General features: G+C 48.8%; 1 protein-coding gene across 1 annotated transcript in view; it reads left to right on the top strand.

The window, feature by feature from the left end:
- LOC133508462 (protein diaphanous homolog 1) overlaps positions 1-11730 on the top strand; it is a 40008-nt gene extending 28278 nt beyond the window's left edge. The window contains exons 5-11 of the mRNA XM_061834549.1: positions 16-255; positions 481-610; positions 691-816; positions 934-1097; positions 1395-1527; positions 4478-4567; positions 10473-11730. Of these exons, the coding sequence (XP_061690533.1) occupies positions 16-255; positions 481-610; positions 691-816; positions 934-1097; positions 1395-1527; positions 4478-4567; positions 10473-10621 (1032 nt within the window). The 3' untranslated portion in view covers positions 10622-11730. The remainder of the gene's footprint in view (positions 1-15; positions 256-480; positions 611-690; positions 817-933; positions 1098-1394; positions 1528-4477; positions 4568-10472) is intronic.
- Positions 11731-19484: the final 7754 nt, after the last annotated feature.

The following is a 19484-nucleotide window of genomic DNA, read 5'->3' as shown; positions in this document are numbered from 1 at the left end:
TTGTCCCTTTGGCAGATGTCAAGCGTGAAGCGGTTGGGGCCCCGGCTTCAAGCCATCCTGTTCAAGCTCCAGTTTGAGGAGCAGTTGAACAACATCAAACCGGACGTGGTGTCGGTGACGGCGGCCTGCGAGGAGCTCAGGAAAAGCGCCTCCTTCTCCAAGCTGCTGCAGATCATCCTTCTTGTGGGCAACTACATGAACGCGGGCTCCCGCAACGGAAAGGCCTTTGGCTTTTCTATATCGTACCTGTGCAAGGTAAACGGCCGAAAGGCCGGACCGACCGACAACCCCTTCTCAGACCTTTAAATGCTGTCAAGAAATTCCAAAAGAGCTTTTTCTACGAGTACTTCCCGACTGCTGCTCACGTCTTTTTTTTTTTTTTCAATTTTACATATTGTCCCCCGAGACGGTGGAAGTAGGAGCGATCGTCCTGGTCTTCGCAGTCAGTTTTCAAGTAAATGTTCATGTCGTTCCGCTCAGCTCCGCGACACCAAATCGGCTGACCTGAAGCAGACGCTTCTCCACTTCCTGGCTGACGTGTGCATGGAGCAGTACCCGGAAGTCATGAGCTTCACGGACGAGCTCATCCACGTGGAGAAGGCCAGCAGAGGTACGGCGGGGCTGACGTGAGCTCATCTGTGCCGGCAGTGCACCTAAAAACCAACAACGGTCATCAATTTCTCCGCGTAGTTTCCGCGGAGACGCTTCAGAAGAACGTAGAGCTGATGGGTCGGCAGATCAAGAACCTGGAGAAAGACCTGGAAACCTTCCCTCCTCCACAAAATGACAAGGACCTGTTTGTGGAGAAGATGTCCATATCCTCCCTCTACTAGATTTTCTTCATTCAGCGACTGAAATATTTCTCATATCGATAGTTACGGCGTCGTACCACATCCTCTGTTATTCTGTTTTCCTTAGTTGAATGTGTCCACAGTTTTGTCAGCACCGCCCGTGAACAGTGCGAGAAGCTGGACCTGATGCACAAAAATATGGAGAAGCAATATAGCGACCTGGGGGACTATTTTGTCTTTGACCCGAGAAAACTTTCAGTGGAGGAGATCTTTGGAGACCTCAACACCTTCATCAACATGTTCCAGGTGTGTTTGTGGCCAAAGTCCTCATTTAGTTATTCGGACAACAGGAAGTTTGTCTGTTGACATCATATTGTCCGGGTATGACTCGTGCATTGCCGTTTACGCATCAACTGCGACTCGTCGGGAAGGCTTCCCGTCGGAGCCGGCGTTTGTGATGAATTGACATCCTGCTGCCTTTAAGGGCACTTTCTTTTAGCGGGAATTTCGTGTTATGTTCCATGTCTGAACTACATACGTATTGTCACAAAGCTGAAAAGTTTTTTTTTTTTTTTTTTTTTTCTTCCATTGATCCTCCACCAGCAAGCAGTGAAGGATAATCAGAAGAGGAAGGAGGCAGAGGAAAAGATCAGAAAGGCCAAATTGGCCAGGGAGAAGGCCGACAGGGAAAAGGAGGAGAAACTCAAAAGGAACAAGCTCTTGGACATCAACACAGGTGACTCTTTTTTTGCTCTCTCGTGTCTGATTTGAGAAGTTCTCCTTTTGTTGTTTCCCTCATCGTCCAGTTGGGGGCACTCAGACTCCACGCTTCAGTGGAGGGTTTCTCTCTCTCTCTCTCTCTCTCTCTCTCTCTCTGTGTGTGTGTGTGTGTGTGTGTGTGTGTGTGTGCGCACGCGCGCGTGCCCGCGCGTGTCACAATTTCATAAGCAGGAATAATCGAATGGAGATGACTTGCTTGAAAAACTTATCAATGCTTCTCTTCAGAGATAAGAAAAGAGAAACTAGCTGACCCATTTTGAACTCTTGTGGTTAAATATGTGCTTCCACACAAAAACGCTTGAAGGAATGTTATGACACGCACAAAAAACACACCGCTAAATGTATTTCCATCATGGTCGTCATTCCTTTCCATACAGAAAAGAATCATGTTTGGCAGCCTCGTCCATGCAAAGACTTTATCTCGCGTCGCAAGAGTGTGACCTGGTTTTTGTTCCGTCCTTCTCTGCGGCTCCACTTTGGCATCTTGGAGGATTCCACAGTTGCAGATTCATTGCAGCCCAAGTTCATCCTTTCTTCTTTCCACAAACTGGGTTCATATATAGAATCGTGTGCGCTTCTTTGTCTCTTCTCTTTTCTGGACGTTGTTGCCTCACTCTTTCCATCGAGCATCGACCGTTCTTTCTGCTTTTCAATTAAATCTCCGCGTTGGACATATGGGGCAGAGATCCTGTTGCTGAGAAATGAAAAGTGATCATACTTTCCATGGAGCCTCCAGAGGCACGCGAGAGGAATATAATCGCTTCAAAGGGGTGTGTGTGAGCGTGCGAGGGTTACAGATCATTTACATACAGGTGGCATATTTGATTGCCTTGGGTGTGTGACAAGCCTCTATTTGTATTCAACCACACGCAAACACACACACACACCTGCTCTTTGTGCTGTATTTGTTTCTAACCTTCACAGTGGCCGGCGACAACACAATAGTTGCTTTCAGCGGTGACCCTTTCGCACGTTCCCTCTGTCCTCGTTTGCTTCCGTCCCACCAGTTTTATCTCGTGAAATCACCAAATGTTCTTCTCCGTCTGCGTAGCGCCCCAGTTGTTGATTAAACACTGGAAGGTCGGCCCGGCAGTGACATTTGGTTTTGTCATGAGTGGCTATGAGTGAGTCACAACTGCGGAGGCCATCTATTTTGGTCAAATGTGTTTCAGTCCTTTCTGAGTTATGTTGTACTTCAAGTTGTCGTTGTGATGAGCTGAAGTCGTACCGGTTACCAGGGAGAGTCCACATCCAACTTTTCCACGTGCTGTGAGGAAAAACACTGCGGTCTGACGCCGACCGGTAGCAATGAGACCGCTAGGTGTCGGTAAACCCTGCAAAAGATGATGATGAGGGAGGGAGGGAGCCGTGGGGGCAGGGAGGGAGGGGTGCGCCCGCTGACTTGCTGCTCTGGGAACCGCCACTGGGGGCGCTCACGCTCCACGCAAAGGACTTTGTGATCAGGGTGGGGGAGGGGTTGCTAAAGCGGAGACCGCGGCAGCAGGCTTATACGAGCACAGTGTTGTTTGTCTTTTTGATGGAGGAGAGCTTTCCGGGAAGGGGGAAGGGAGGTGGGGGGGCGTTGTTGGACTGAAGAGAATCGCGAGCGCCCTCCAAAGCGCGTCTCTCTTAAATGCGGAAGTTGTTTTGCAGTGTGAAAGAACGTCGACCAGGTGTGCCGTTGCTCCACGCAAGAGGCTGTCCTCACATTGTTCCTGTGGGCACCAGATTGTGTTTGCGGGAAGCGACTGGCTCCGCACAGTCATCTTAAGAGTCGATGAATACGTCCCATGTTCTCAGTAGCTTCGGGCAGGACCTTCCAAATTGCACATTTGATGCACTTGTGAACGTGTGACAGGCTTATGCTTGACCTTTGGCATCATTTCACATGACCACCACTCTTCATATCGACTTAACTTGAACGTCTGCCGCTGTTTTAATGGGAGAGCACACAGAAAGCAATTGAGTTAAAAGAAGGAGGCATGTTTATCACGATCCCCAAAAGTAAATCAAGCCGCTCGAGCGAAAAGAGGTTTTGCTCAACGCCAGACGCGGCCTGAACAACTCTTTACACTGCTTCCAGCGTATCGTGAGTGGAAGCAGACGCGCGTCAAAGGTGGAAAACATTTGCCGTACATCGCCACGAAGCCGTCAATGTCGTGCCCGGCCGTCGGTCTTTGTACGCCGTACAAGGGAGACGTGTGGTCTTCTCCGGCATGTCCGGCCGGGGAAGCCGCGAGCCATCTGCCGCGTGCCTTGCTGCAAGATGTGTGCGCGTGCGCGTCTGCGGGGGTTGGCGGGTGGCGACGTAAACCTTTAACCCCACTGCCTCCTTTTCCAGAGCCCTCTCGTTCTATTCAGAAATAATTAAAACCATCTGCCTGCTTGCAGAGCTGTTACTAAATCCTGACACTGACACACACAAACGAGGATCCCTTTAGAACGCACACGCTCATGCACACAAACACACACACAAATGCGACCAGATTAACAAGCACGGAAAGAAAACAACATAAAAATCCATCAAATAGTAAAGTGCGCCTATTACAACGTTGCTGCTGATCTCATGAGTTGTAAGTAGTCATCATTAATTTATTTATTTGGTCTTTGTATTTGCGGGGCTGTCGACGCCCATAGCGGCGACATCAGCCCATGTAGGTCAGCGCCGATCTGGGTCAATGTGGCAAACCTTCCAAGATGGCCGCCGGCCTCAAAAATAAACGCCCTCCAGCCCACGTGGGTCTGACGAAGTCCCCGATAAGCAGCAGACAGTACAGCAAAAGTCATCCAAATCAGGATGTGTCTATGCGCTGTGTAAATTTGTGTGTATGTTTTTGGGGGGTGTAATGCCTAATTTCTTCTGTTTCTTGATGCGTCTCTCTTGTTATGCTGTGATGTGCTTCCAGAGGGTGATGAAACTGGCATCATGGACGGCCTCTTAGAGGCGCTGCAGTCCGGCGCCGCTTTCAGAAGAAAGAGAGGACCGCGACAAGCAGGTACACAATAACTACTGTAACGATGTACACGTGCACGTTTCGTGTCTATTTTTGGTCATTATTCCCGTTTATTTTCCCACGTTTTGTGCTATGTACGTGTTCCACTCTTTGTCCCCTTGTGAATGCCAATACAAACCAGGTGTGTTGGTTTAATGGGACCTTTTATGGTGGCAAGGGGGGAGGGGCAGCTCGAGCAGTAAGTGGGAGGGGTGCTGGGGGCTCAGGTTACGTATCTTGATCAAACATTTTGCAGATGTGTGAAAATACAACACTTTCTTAACCAAATTCAGCACATTTAAGTCGAAAACGTGTGTGCCTACTACAGTGGAGCATATATACATATATGCAGTTTGACTTTCACAAATTCACTTCATAAAATGATTTCTGAGCGCAAACTTGGCTATTTGCGATTGTCTGTAACTTAGCAAAAGTTCAAAAACTATTTTTATTTTTGAATTTTTTTTTTTTTTGTAAATCAAATTGTCTTGTAGTTTATTTTTGAGACAACAAACTTTATTTATTATTATTTACTTGTTAGATTCCAAAAAACGCCTTGCATGACTGGTGCAAATGAGGCAATATGAGGTATCCCAATCGTAACCCTTTCTAATGAACCTTGAATTATGTGAGGCTAAGTGTCCAATGTTAAAAATTGTTCAAAGTCCGTGCGTGCGTGCGTGCGTGCGCATTCACAGACGGCGGTACGAGTGTGTGCAACCCCGTCCCACCATCAATGGAAGCCAGATGTGAAGTGTTGGCGCAGAGTTGCAGGGGAGGCTGCATTCTTTCTGCCCTCCTTTCCTTCATCTTTTAGAAAGCGAAGAACAAAATGGAAGCAAAGTTTGGATTGGTGCAAGTGGTCTGTGATTAACATATGGCTTGAGTTCTGCTACTTTAATGTAGGAACAGAAGTGAACTGAGGAATGGAGGTGGTGGGCTGGCTGGGTTTTGAGCCCCCTCTTCACAGGAAGTTGCAGAACATGTGATTACGGAGCTGTGGTAGGCAGAAGAAGGAAAATATGTCTGTGCCGATCACATTTCATCTTAACCCCTCCCTAATTCCTTGCTTTAACCGTGAAGTCATCTTAGCCAATGGGCCGTACTTTGGGGGCGGCCTTATGTGTTAGCTCTGTCCAGAATTTGTAGCTCTTATTTTACAAGAGTACAGTGCTTGTCGTCTTTGCAGACCGCGTGGGAGGGCCTGCGGCCTTCTCTTTGGCAGGGGGCAGTTTGCGCGTCAGGGCGCTTAATTTAGCAAAAGTGGAAGAGGAACGAACGCGCTTCCGGTCTTTGACTCAACTGATACGTACGGGACACCACCTGAGCCGCAGACTTCCTCTAATCGTAGACTTAAAAAAAAAAAAAAAAAAAAAAAAGCACCTGGAGCCTTTTTTAATGTTTCCCCTCATTGTGTACATACAAAAATCCACGCGTTTAACTGCCGTTGGAAGAACATTTTCTTCTCTTCTATGAATGTTTATTGCATCCACTCGAGAGCGCAAGTCGTAGTGCTGCGGTACTCAACAAGTACGACGTACTAGAGCTGATCCAACTGCGGGAGACAAATTCCTTGTGCGTTGTTTACATACTTGTCCCATAAAGAGGCTTCTGAAATATCATCCCTTCAGGTTTGAACAACTCTTTGGAAAGGCTATGCAATAAAAAATACTCTTGTTGTACATTTTTCCGGTCTTACGACGTCATAAGCGTGTCTCTCTTCTCCACACCCGTATCCCCGTCACAATTGTCGGGCTGAAAGACGAAGCGAGGCCTTTGGAGTGCGTCGAGATGAGCTCTTTGTGTGCCCCCACCCCAACCACTGTGTCTGAACATGAAGCCACGAGGCCGCGTAAGCCTTTGAGCTGTCCCCTCGGATCGCTGTTGGTATTTATGCTGCCTGTAAAAAAGGGAGCGGGCAGGGCACCCCGGGGCACCCCCTGCTGTGTAGCGCCCCCCCCCCCCCACGTCGACCCACCGCTCAAACACGAGCAGACGTCGGCGTGCCAGCACAAATACGCGCAAGGTTGTTTTGCATATCAATACGTCGCTTCAGTCCTACTACAAATGACACGCGGCCTTCCATACTTTCGCTTCAAGATCTGTTGTTGTTGTTTACCTGCAACTCGGCAGTTCAGGCAATATGGTGGCACTTTGCATGTGGAGCAACGTGATTCATCCATCGCTCTGCTGGGCCCCGCCCCCTCGTCCAGTCACAACAAAGGCCCGCAGACGGGGAGGCCGGCAACAATGGTGGAGGCACACGCTCGGCTCCGTCCGCCGTCTGCCGCGAAAGAAAAGCCCTTCCGCTCTCCCACAGATGTTGGCACGCACGACACGGCGGAGACAATGGAGCTCTTTGCTCGGGCCTTCATTGATCGGAACACACACACACGTTGAAATGCCAAGTTTTTGTTTTGATATTAGTCACATTTTTAAATCAATTGGAACGTTTGAAACGGAATAATTCGCCAGGTCGCATAAATGTGCGCACACCTGTATTGAAAATTCATCATCCACGTTCAAACTTGTTGAGTGGGCGTGCACACATCTGCATCGGATTAACCCACCAAAGGTTCAGCTGTTCTTGGATGCTTTTCCTGACATTTTTTCCTTTTGGGGAGGAGGGCTGAAGTTATTTTATTCTTTTAGTTTCTTCCGTGCGGGCTCCCATCTCGGCCGGCGAGAGGTGATGTCCGCAGTCAGAATTTTGCCTTCGAGTAACCTACCGTGCGTGTTTTTGGCATGTGAGAAGAAACTGGAGAAAACTCGCACGGACTCGGGGGGGGGGGGGGGGTCGGGGAGTGGACCGTGCAAACTCCGTACAGGGAGGCCACATTTGAACGCAGAATCTCAAACTGTGAGGCACGTGTGCTCGCTCACTGGTCGTTCCCCTCATTGCTTGCATCAAAGTCGCCATTTGGAATGACGGTTTGGTCCAAAGATGAACCTTTTTGTCGTAAATGGGTCATCGTCCGATGGCGCAAACAGAACTGCTCTGCTGCAGTGACGCAAGGTGATGGCGGCGTCATTTTTGGGGGCTTTTTTTAAATTATTTTTTAATTTTTAGCTTTGTCAAGGCAGAGGGAAATGGGAACCATTCCACAGACCACTGAGTTTTAGCAACAACTAAAAATTGTAAAACCCCAACTGGTGCATCTGAACGTCATTTGGGTTGAATGAGAGGCGCTTTAAGAACGCTGGCAGGTGTGCGGTGACCTCAATTTAACAAGAGTTTGAATGTGATGGATTTTTGTTGCACACAATCTCCAGTTATGGGGGCGTGCACACCTTTGCAACAACATGATCTCAGCTGTTTCTCTTCACTTGGTGGAGGAAGTGTTGAAATAATTTCTCCTGGTCTGTTGTTCTGTCACTATCGGGGTGTGTAAACCTTATACATGGACGAGCAATGATGGTGTGGCTCCAAAAGCCGCCAGGAGAGGGAGCCAGCAGGAGTCCCTCCTGAACAGGACTCGATTGACTGCCCTAATAAAAAGAAGCAACCAAAATGGGGGGCTTGTTACCCGTCGCTGATCTGACACTCGTTCTAAATCTTGCAGTTGCTGACGCTTGACGTCTTCGCTGCTGCCACCATTCAAAACTTTCTTTCCTCGGACTTGCAGCCCGCCCGAGTCCGACGTGTTCACGTTGCCCAAATGAGACGCGCGCCAGCGCGAGGGGGTTCTGAGGACGACTTCCACATGTTTAAAGATGAGGGAAGTCCTTTACTTCTGCGTTTTCCCACCCAACAAGGACCGTTCTCGTGCTGAATTTTATTGGCAGCGAGCGACGTAGTGGAAAATTCCAGCAAACATCCAAAATGTCACCGTAAATTGGGACGTTCCCGAGAGTGGGTCAACATCACACAAAATCACAACAAGCGCTTCGGAACTATGAACAGAGTTTGCGGCGATTGCTGAAATTGAAAAAGAATATGATCAAATTGTGAAAAAACAAACACGTCGACTTCAAGCAGTTGCGCCGTTCAAGTGACGTTGCGGGCATCACACGAGCGGCAAAGGGGCCATCTTCAGACAGAAATTCAAACTCGTCTCTCAGGTGCTTTTTTTTTTTTTGAATGTCTCCTCTTTTTGTTTTTTCTGCATCGATCTGCAAGCAATCAATCATAATTTATTGCTGTGGTCTTGAGTCCAATCACCTGAACTCTTCCAGTTCTTCTTTCTCTTGGGAGAGGACGAGGACGAGGAAGAGGAGGAGAGCTCAGAGTTGTTCCCTCTTCCACTTTTTTTTTTTTTTGTAGCCACAGAAGTTGTACACGTGCCGTCTCTTTTTTTTGATCGGTGTCATGTATGTAATGTATATTTCCAGTTTGGAAAATGCCTTTGACGTGGTACTGTCCTTTTGTATTGGGAAACAAATCTCAATCCTGATTTCCTTTCACCCCTCCAGACTCAATCGTTTCTCTAACTCAGCTCATTCTGGAGACGTGATATGGTAACTGTGTGTGTGTGTGTGTGTTGTTTTGGCTTGACGTGTGTGTTCGCATGGCACATTTTGCACGTGTGGTTTGCATCGTCACAACACTGACAGATGAAGCGAAAGCCACGTCAAGACGTCAGCGCGCTCTCCCCTGACCTATTGAGCTCAAAATGGCCAGGAGGGCAGGGAGGAGGAAAGACGGCGGCTTCTCCTCCGAGCGCCTCCTCCCTCCCCCTCTGTCGACTTTTAAATGACTCAATTGCGTCGTCCACGAGCTCTGCGACGTCCGGCGTGCGCGTAGTACGTGAAGGAAGAAAATGGCTTCTTGATCACCCGAAGCGCTTCTTGCTCACAGCATGAACGTATCAAAACATCGGCAACAAATTAAAAAGAAAAAAGGTTTTTCATAATTCGAATTCAGAATGTCACATTGAAAAACAGGATGCAAAATTGAGTTTGAATTTATTCAAACAAGTTTGCGAAAGCCACGTTAGCTTGTTAGCTGCCGCCGAGATGTGCGCACGCACAAACGCGTACACGCACACGCACCTCGTGCATGTTTGTATTTTCCACCAAATAGAACTCAAAATGTGAACTGCAACTGAGCAGAACTTTGGCAGGTCCTTCTTTGCCGTTGCACTTTGCTGTTCCCTGCGTCGCACTAGTGGGACGAGTACTGGAGTACTCGCAAGTACGTGACGAGTCCTGCGGAACTTAAACCCTCGCCCCCCGTTCAGTATTGATTATTCATGATTTTTTTTTTTTTTTATGTTGCATAAGATTCGGTAACGCAAATCCAATTTTGCTTCTCGGTGTCTTCACGTGACAAGTAAAGAAAGTTTCAGGCTCCCGCACGGTCGACCGACGAAATGTTTTCCTTCAACTTGCCTCTTTTTCGCTTTTGTGTTTTTGGTTTGAGCCTAAAATTGAATAACAAATCAAAAACAAACAAACGACAAAATGACGAGTCAGCATTTTGCGTTTGATTGACAGCTGATACCGGAATAAAATAACGCCGATTCCTACGCTAACGAGTTCAATGTGACTGACTATGACGTGAATTTCATTAGGACTGTCGCCCGCGGACCTGTCAAATATTAACCGACGGGTGTTTGTCATTGACAGTCAATAAGGGGAATGCAATGTTTGAGACGCCGTAACGTGTTGTCCAATTTATACTTGTGACGGTGTCCACCAAATATGAATTTGGGCTGTCTGGAAAAGCAAACGCACTCCTGCAACGCAGAGGATCTTTTTTAGACCGCAGAGGCACGCAAAGGCGGCAGCAACGCACGACTCGCATGTTTTGAGCGTCGGGAAAAGTTGGCCGCGTTGCAAATACGTCACGTGTCGTCCACCAATGTCGCGCCCGCATTGGACTTGTTATGAGCTCAACAAGGTGTGCGGCGCTCGCGCGTACTCGCCGACGCCACGCGCTGACGGTGTGTTTGCTGCTCTTTCTCAGCCAACCACAGAAAGGCCGGTCACGCGGTCACCAACATCCTGGCCAAAGAACTCATGCAGGAAGACCAGCAGGCCGCCAAGAAGTCGGACGGCGGCGCGGGAGATTCCTCGGAGGAGCTGCTGGAAGCGTCGCCTCCCGCCTCCAGTTAGTCTTTTTCTTTTGCTTTGCAACGTGTGGAAGTGTCAACGTGCGCCCAAACAGGTCAGCGCCCGACGTTGACGTCAACTGGACCCCGAGCGCGCTTGTCCCTTGTCCCTTGTTCACGCTTTGGACGTGACGACGTAACCACTTTTGATAACTCACTGGTCACTTTCTTCGCCGCACTTGTTTCACCGAAGCCGCGCAGGAGGGCGTCACGGGCGATCCCCGACTTTTCTTTCGGAACGAAAGGGCCCGCGTTTGATTTTTTGTTCTCAAAATGATGTTTGCTTGTTTTGTAAATGCCAATGAGTCCAGTTTTGTCACTTCACGCACAGTCCCACATGGTGCCAGTTTTGTTTAGTTTTTTCTTCTTAAATTCTATGAGGGATGACACACGCACACAGTCACAGATGAAGAAAAGCGGCACAGTCACGTGACACGATCCTTCCTTTCAATTTGTCCGCGGCGTCATTTGAGAATATTCTTCTTGCCCGGCGCGAGCGGCCCCCACAAAAAGCACTTTACATGCCTGTGTGCTTTTTATTTGGGGGGGGGGGGGGGGAGTCTATTTTGAGTTCCTACCTATTTATGTGCGCTTTTGGTTTGGTACACGGGTTTTGAAAAAACGAGATCCCGTCATAAATTTGCACTTTTGGTTGTACTTTTTGGGGACGTCACGAGAACTTTTGCCATTGAAGTCCAACCTGCAAATGCAACCCAATCCATCGAGATCCCCCCGAAAAAGAGATCAAATCAGGTGATTGACATCTTCGATGGGCGCCTCCCCCACCCCCCCCCCCACCCCCACACACACACATGTGAAAGACACACACACAAACCTGCTGTAATTGTTGCTCGTGTTCATCAACTGGAATGTGGCGAAGGCATCACTGGAATGTCCCTTTTGTTTTCCCAAGCGGAGTCTCATCTTTTGTTGTTGTTGCTTTTTGAGAATTTCTGTTCATTTTTACAGGTAATAATTTTTTTTTAATCTTATCGAATGCATGTTCTTTGTTCATCCTGTTTTGTTTTGTTTTCTTTCAGAGATTGCTGTTTTTGTAAGAATGCACATAAGATTTCTTTGCTTTGCAGAACAATTAAAATGTTTTTAATTCAAGTTTGTGTTTTGTTTTGAGTTGCCACCTTGTTCCCATGAATCTGTTCACTTGTGGTCAAAAAGTTGCATGTCTTGCGGATTGTGCGTTTGTGACTTCTCTAGTGAGGCCTTCTGCTGTATTTTTCCTCCTCTGCCTTGAACCTCTCCTATAAAGTCGTTTCTGCAGCAAGTTGTTATGAAAAAACAAAACTCCCCCAAAACCTGCCTGGCTTTTATTGCCAGAAGAGCGAGCAGGAATGTCGGCATCAACAGTGGAAACTCTGAAGGTTGGCAGATGCATTCCAGGCCTCCGAGCAACTCCAAAGAGTCCAAATGCATTTTCCAGCACGAGCTTGACGTGCTTGTGTCTGTTTTGTGACGTTCATTTTTTGCCTTTCCAGATCAGGAAGCCCCTTTTTGTTTGCGTCGAGCGGTGCGACGTCTCGTCCGAAGTTTTGTTTACTTGCGTCCGTTTTTCTTCACCGTTGACGACTTGATGCCGCGACCTCCTTCCCGATGTCATGACTCCCTCACTCACTCGCGGTCCGTCGACGTGACGAAAATGTCCAAAATTCCACGTTGCCACTGCGGCGGCGCTGCACAGGAATGCCAGGAAAAGCTTTGGAAAGACTGCGGTGAGAACGCCTTGAGAGCTTTTGGACTTGCATGAGAGGGGAACTCGTGGGCGTGGTTTTCGAGCGGGAGATTTCAGCTTTTTGCTTTTGTTTTGTATTTTCCTGGACCCGAAAGGAGGTGAAGATGGAGTGGGCTGCCGTTTTTGGATGACCGCGGCTAGACTGGAAGAGTTCAGATGGACTTTTTACTAGAAATGAAGCGTGTACGGTCGATGTCAGGGGACGCCTGGGTACCACCTTTATTCTGACAGAGTACTTCCATTCGACAACTGATAGTCTACAAAGTCTTTACGGCTTGCAATTGGTCTGACTTTCTTTTTGCAACTATTGTTTTGAAATTTCACTCATACGAGGAGTCACTGATAGTGGAGTGTTACAGGCAGCGCGGGATCGATTCCCGCTCAGTGATGGCGTCCGTGTCTTCCCTGCGACCGGTTCAGGGTGTAGTCCGCCTTTCGCCTGAAGCTAGCTGGGATAGGCTCCAGCTTTCCCGTGACCCTTGTGAGGGTAAGCGGCTTGGATGATGAATGGATGGAATTTCACTCATTTATACCAGGAACATTTTGTCTTGTGCGTTTTTATCTTCACATAGCTGTTATCAGTGTCATGCCAATGGAGTGCCATTTTTTTTTTTTTTTTTTATTATTAGTATAGTACAGAAGTATCGCATCATTACTTGTGTATTTGCCTCCGAGCGTCCCTAATCACACCATCTGCGATGTTTTACAGAAATGAAAAGTTCTGTTATTGGGAAGCACGGGAATTTGCCACTCATGCTCTTTGGGGCCCAAGTTGAGTTTTTCTTTGTGAGAGGCAACAGTTGTCTGATATTTATTTTAATTTCCCACTCTTGGGAGTTTCCCTCTGACGTGTGCGCCGCGCGTGCTCCTCCGCTTCCTGTCGTGGTTGTGTGGCGCCGAGCGTTTTGCACGTCGTCAGGTCGACTTTCTGATTGAAACGATGTCACTGTCGGAGCGGCAACCCTTGAGCAAATCTTGGACTGAATCTGTTTCGAGTGTCTCGTGACATCATTTTAGGGAATTTTGTGTATTCACGTAATTTGACACAGAATTTAACATTTTCAGCCAGCCGCCCTAAAAAAAGTATAAAGAAGTCGGCCAATGCATAACATCCACAATCCCGCTCGTGGTGTAGTGGTCGAAATTCAAACCATCCTGCCATTGTGCCCGACAGCCACTGACTGGACGCGATGCAGTATTCTGAATACTTTGATCGTGGCCCACAAAACATGAAACGAAGGAAAGGATGAAAAATGTCATATCGCTACATCGAAACAAAACAAACAAACAAAAAAAAGACGTCAGCAATAGAAACAATTTTTCAAAACAAAGTCCTGAATTCACTTCAGGGGGTTTTTCAATTTAATTACAAAACAGCCTGTTGCCGTAGTGACGAGTGCCGTCAATGACTGCATCAACGTTATGCACAATGAATGTCATACATGTAAGGCTATTTTGTATCTAGGTTAAGGTGGGGGGGGGGGGTCAAAATCCCGATTTGTCTTGATGGCAAAGATTAAAAGCATTTAAAGCCAGCAAGACGTCTGGCCCTTCTGTTTTCCCAGAATGCCTCCGTCCCTTTTTATTGTGTGTGTGACCTCCTAGTCTGGAAGGGAGGTCTGAACAAAGAAAGAGGGCAGCGTTACGTGGCACGGCGATGATAGCGGAGGCAGGCGGCCAATGGGAGCGCAGGAGGATGTTTTTTGGGCCTCCGATTGGCCTGTTCCGGTGAGGCCGTCGGTCTCCAGGTAGCAAAGTGGAGAAGGGGAAGGATGGAAGGAGGACAGAAGCGCGCATGAAAGAAAACAATCAAGCCGCACACGTCAAATAATCTGCGTGGTTTCATTCCACTTCTGTGTCTCTCTCTCTCTCTGCGTGTGTGTGTGTGTGTAATACATATTGTACTGTGTATCTTTCTTTTGTTGATTGGTGTTGCCAGCGCCACTCACAAATCAAACTTTGGGTTTGAAGTTCAACTTGGCCGCACACTCCAGGACTGTTCTCGCCTTTTCTTTTTCTTTTTTTGAAGCAAAGTTTGGACGCAAGCCTGCCGTCATTTGTTCACATTGGACACTTTTCAACTTTCCAGCAGGCCGAGGGAAAAACGCAATTCTTGACAAAAGAGGCCTCGGTTCTGCCAAGAGGGCCCCGCCCCCCTCCCCCTTTTCAATCATTCAACGTGTTACCAAATGAGGTTTATTTGCTCGGTGCTTTCGGGCAACGCTCGGCATCTCTCAATGTTGTGACCTTGATCGGATGTCACGGGCGCTTGTATGACAGCCCGCGTGCGACACGCGATTAACACGGGCCACGTACGCGTCAACCGATTGGCTGTGCCGTCACGGCGCCGAGAGACGTCTTCATCGCCATCCTTGCCGCCGACGATGTCCCGGAAATTTGTCTGCAGATGCCGATGAATTGAATGAAGGCCCAGGTAGCAAATGCGCAAGCCCGCCACGGACGGCATCCGCCCGTTTTGGAAAACCTTCAGCAATATTTCGCCGTGTCTGCGTTCATCGTTGAAGACGTTTCTAAAGTGTTCACACGCAGTTGGAAATACATGATGAAAAATAAAAAGAAAATTCGCTTGACGAGAGCAAGTTGTCCAGCGAAACCAGCCCGAAATTGTGACGGGAGGGGCAAAGAGTGACCCCTGATGAACTTAAAGGGCATGAAAAGAATAAAAAAAAAAAAAAAAAAAATGTCGGGGGTGGTTCTGTTGGTGCAAAAGACGACGATGTGGAAAACGCCCTCGGATCCTTCAGGTCACCTTGGCTGACTGGTAACCATCACCAAGGTCTCAGTGCATGACATCATAATTACCGATCGCATGTTTGTTTCTTCCGATTTGTCGGGGGGGAGGGGGGGGGGTCTTTGCGTGTGCAGTGGCACTTCCTGTGACCTCTTTCTGCGCATCAGGTCAGTCCGACGGCTCCGCCGGGCAGTAAAGACTCAGCTGACCTCCATGGCGACTTGCGTCTTGGCCACCCCCCGAGGCGGCCCACTGACATTTGGGGGCTGAAATTGCTTCCAGCGGACACTCAAAGCTCATCGAGTGGGTCTGCTTGAATGGGCCGACTTTAATTGAGGTACGCTCGACGCGGCACGTTATTCGCGCTCGATTTGATCGGACGAGGCCGCGTTGGTTGGTGAGAATCGGAGACGACTGTTGGCATCATTGGCGCATTCTGAATTCAAGCAAGTACATAACTGTACTTTTCTATTTTGGATGTATTTGTTTAGCGATACCGCCTCGAAGCTACATTGGTTCTCATTTTTGTTTTTGTTTTTGTTTTGTCCGACCCCGGGAGAGTTCGTTCCCGACAGGAGACAATCAAATACTGCGATCAGTCCTTTGCTCAGTTACCATGGTTACACCTACATCTGCTGGAGTGGGGGGGGGGGGGGGTGTTAGTTTTTTACAGCCGCTTTCCTGGAAATTTTCTTCCTTTGTTTTATGGTTCAATTGATGCTAGTTTTACACTTGAAGACCGTCTTCAGTTGTTCCATTTATTCTAACTTTGACGTGCAGAAGGCAAAAATGTGACAAGAATCAAAGGCGAGGCTCGTAAACGGGGGGCTGCACGCAAAGGAAGGAGAGGAAAGGAAAGGAAAGGTAAACAAAAGAAAGGAAAGGTGCGAGCCACACCGTGCAGCCCACAACATTAGGTACACTTGCACCACTGTACCAGATGGGCAATCCGTCCATTATCTGAGCCGCTTATCCTCACAGGGGTCGCCGGAGAGCTGGAGCCAATCCCAGCTGTCATCGGGCAGGAGGCAGGGTAACCCCGAACTGGTCGCCAGCCAATTTCAGGGCACAAAGAAACAAACAACCAGTCAGACTCGCAATTGCACCGACGGGGCAATGAATGCAAGCGTCTTTTTGGGGAGGTGGGAGGAAAGCGGAGAAAAGCCACGCATGGCACGGGGAGAACATGTCGGGATTTGAACCCCGGTCCTCAGACCTACGAGGCCACCGTGCTGCCGGACGGGCACTTTTCCTTCCAAGCAGGGCGTGCGTGTGTTCAGCCTCATGTTGCTGTCGGTGCTGCTGCTTTGTCTCAGGGCACGGTTGAAGGCCGTTTTAGCAGGCGGGCCTTGGAGACGAGGGGGGGGGGGGCAGGGGGGGGGCAGATGGGAGTAGCAGAGGCTATTGTGCAGCAGTATTAGCGTAAGCAGCTTACGGTGGCTAAGTGGAGCTGCTTAGACAAACAGACACACGTGAACGGCCAAATACTTCCACACTTGAGATTCATTTACAATTTATTTCACGTTGATGTTTTTCTTTCTTTTAGATGTTTTTTTTTTCCCATTATTATTATTATTTATGCTCCTGCGACTAACTGATGTGGATGCGTCTCGGCGAGGTGTTGCTGCCGGCAAACTGAGTGGAGAAGATGAAGCGAATGGAGGGGGAGGCGCAAATGGTGGGGGTTTCCATGGCAACGGGCTGTGCAGACGTCATCTCTTGTTGCGGGCTTCTGAATATTCGACTCCATTCGTCGGGGGCACACATTACCGCTGGGGGGGAACACACCAGCGAGCGAGCGGGACCAGAAGATGATGATGATGATGATGATGGTGGCGGCGGCGGTCTCAGAAAGGGACCATTTTTGTTGTCGTCACTTTGAATGGTCAGATGGCAAGGAGCTGGCTGGCGTTGACATCCAAGAATCGCAATGACAATCATCTTTTGTTGCGTGCTCATCTGCTGTTGTCTCCTTTTTACAGATGCTGCAATATGTAAACGGGGACGTTATAACATGTGGAGTCAAAAAAAAAAAAAAGGAGAATACGTCCTGTGGCGCAACGGCGAGCAGTCTCCCGTGCCTTGGGTGACCTTTTTTTTTTTTTTTTTTTCACTCTCCCAGACAAGTCTTCATTTTGCAAAGTCTCTCGCTGAGCAATAAAAAGTTGCTGCTAATCTGGCCGTGACGATACAATTGATTTATTTTGACAAGTGCGCAGCAAGATACGCACTCTTCGAGCAGTTTGAATGAAGACAAGTGCAAAAGTCCGTTGCAATGACCTTTGTGCAAAGGGCGCAGAGGCTTCTCGAACGGAAACAGTTTCAAGGGACGAGCGGCGCCAACGTCGATTGTGCAAATGGCGCAGATGCTCCTCGGGCCCACGAGTGGCCGGCGTGGTCGACAGCAGATGTGTCGAGAGTGCCGCACGCGATAAGTGCACAAGCAACGCACAACTGACCTGACCAGAAAGAAAGACAAAAACGGAAGCTTGATGCAACGGATTGGATGTTAGCTGATTAAGAAGTCGATGGCAAGCGAGGCAAAGCTCTTCATTTCTGTTCTCTCTCTCTCTCTCTCTTTTTTTTAATCATAAATTCTTCTCATGAGCAAGTGGGAAAGCAAAAGTGTTGTGCGTTTACGAGGCTCGCCTTTGATTCTCGTCACATTTTTGCCTTCTGCACGTCGAAGTCAGAATAAATGGGATGATTGAGAGGAACAGCTGACTCAGTTGGAAAGCATTGGCCTCACAGTTCCAAGGTTCCAAGTTCAATCCCGGACCCGCCTGCGTGCGTTTAGGAGAGGCCCCGTAGCTCCGCGGTGAGTTCTTTGGTTTGGTGAACCAGGGGTCGTGGGGTCATATCTCAGCGGGGCCACCCCCTCCCCAAGAGGGGTTGCGTCAGGAAGGGCATCCGGCGTGGAAGAAGAACTGTCTGAGATGTTTGGCTGTGGCGACCCCTCACGGGACAAGCCGAAAGAACCTGGAAGATGGAGGCCACCTTTGGAAGGAGGAAGCCTGATTTGTTCCCCAAGGTCACAACACTCGAGCTTATTTTCCTTCTTCTCACTTTGCGCAATCTTTTCTCTTTCATCTTCGCACGCAATTTCATATTCAAACGGGAGGCAGATGGCACTCTTTTTGTCGTTCACGTGGTTGTTTTGTATGACAACACTTGGACAATTTCTTCTCCTTTTGATTGACCCGCGGGTCACTTCACGCGCGCCCCCTGGTGGCAGGATGGCCCCACCCCCCACCTTCTCTTCTCCAATTCGCAAGTCCGCTCATGACTAATCCAACCGTTCCCAACTATTTCCAAGGACAAATTGTGCTCGCCATTGTTCCTGAGGTAGCGGTATCTTTTTTTTTGTTTTGTTTTGAACCCCCAAACCCAACCCCAAAGATGTCTCTTAGCCAAATCCGAGCGCCAACCATGAGTCCAAAAGTCCGGAAAACCCTAAACTACCGATTTCGAGACACTAATCGCGACTGTAAAGCAAAACTGTGAAATCCTCGGCCTTCCTTAAAACCGAGGCCAACCCCGCCTCTAAAGTTCTCTTAATCCCCTTCGGCGTCAGAGACAAATTGCACTCCGATGTTGACTTGAAGGCGAAGAGAAAAGCGAACTTTTCTCGCGCTGACTTTTTGGGAGACGCGAGCGAGTGAGGGGATCTCGTGCGGCCCGAGTCCACGACTTGGTGTTGTCGCTAAAGTCCGTCCGGGACTTCGGCATCGCTCGCGAGACGCGAGGAGCTTCGGCGTGCTTGCTCGCCGCGGCCATCCAAGCGACAGCTGCGGCATTTCCACGGCAACAGCTGTCGCCGTGGCGCCGAGTCGTCCGCCGGCTTCTGTGTCAGTGTGGCGCATTTTCCAGGCTAGCGTGGGGGTGGGGGTTGCGTTTCCATGACGACAGCAGCGGTGATGGGAAGATGGCGGCATACCGAGCGCCGCGCTGGATGCGGGGATTTGATTTGTGCGCGTGTCAATGTGGATTCTGGACTAGGGGGGGGCTCATGTTACGTTTGCGTGGTGGAGACGTCGAGATTTTTTTTTCTTCCCCAGACCGGTTTGAGGTCAGGGTTAGGGTTATCAATCAGAAGTACTTCCCCTTTGAAACCCTTCAAAATATTCTTTTGATTTTTGGCATCGTGTGCTTACATTTCAGAGTGTCACATCATGTTTGACATCCATAAATAAGCCATAATAACCATTTTTGAGTCACTTCCCAACGTCTCGCTAACCCAGACCCTCAATGCTAACCAAAGAATTGTTGTGTAGTTTTTTGTCTTTTAAATCCATCTGACTTGAGCAGACCTGCCTGGTGTCATTTCCAAAAACGCCGACGCCGTCCTTCCTTCCTTCCTTCCTTCCT

The sequence above is a fragment of the Syngnathoides biaculeatus genome, chromosome 11, assembly GCF_019802595.1.
Source record: "Syngnathoides biaculeatus isolate LvHL_M chromosome 11, ASM1980259v1, whole genome shotgun sequence".
In the NCBI taxonomy this organism is placed as follows: domain Eukaryota; kingdom Metazoa; phylum Chordata; class Actinopteri; order Syngnathiformes; family Syngnathidae; genus Syngnathoides; species Syngnathoides biaculeatus.
Note: the sequence above shows the minus strand (reverse complement) of the source record. Positions and strands in the feature narration are given on the sequence as shown.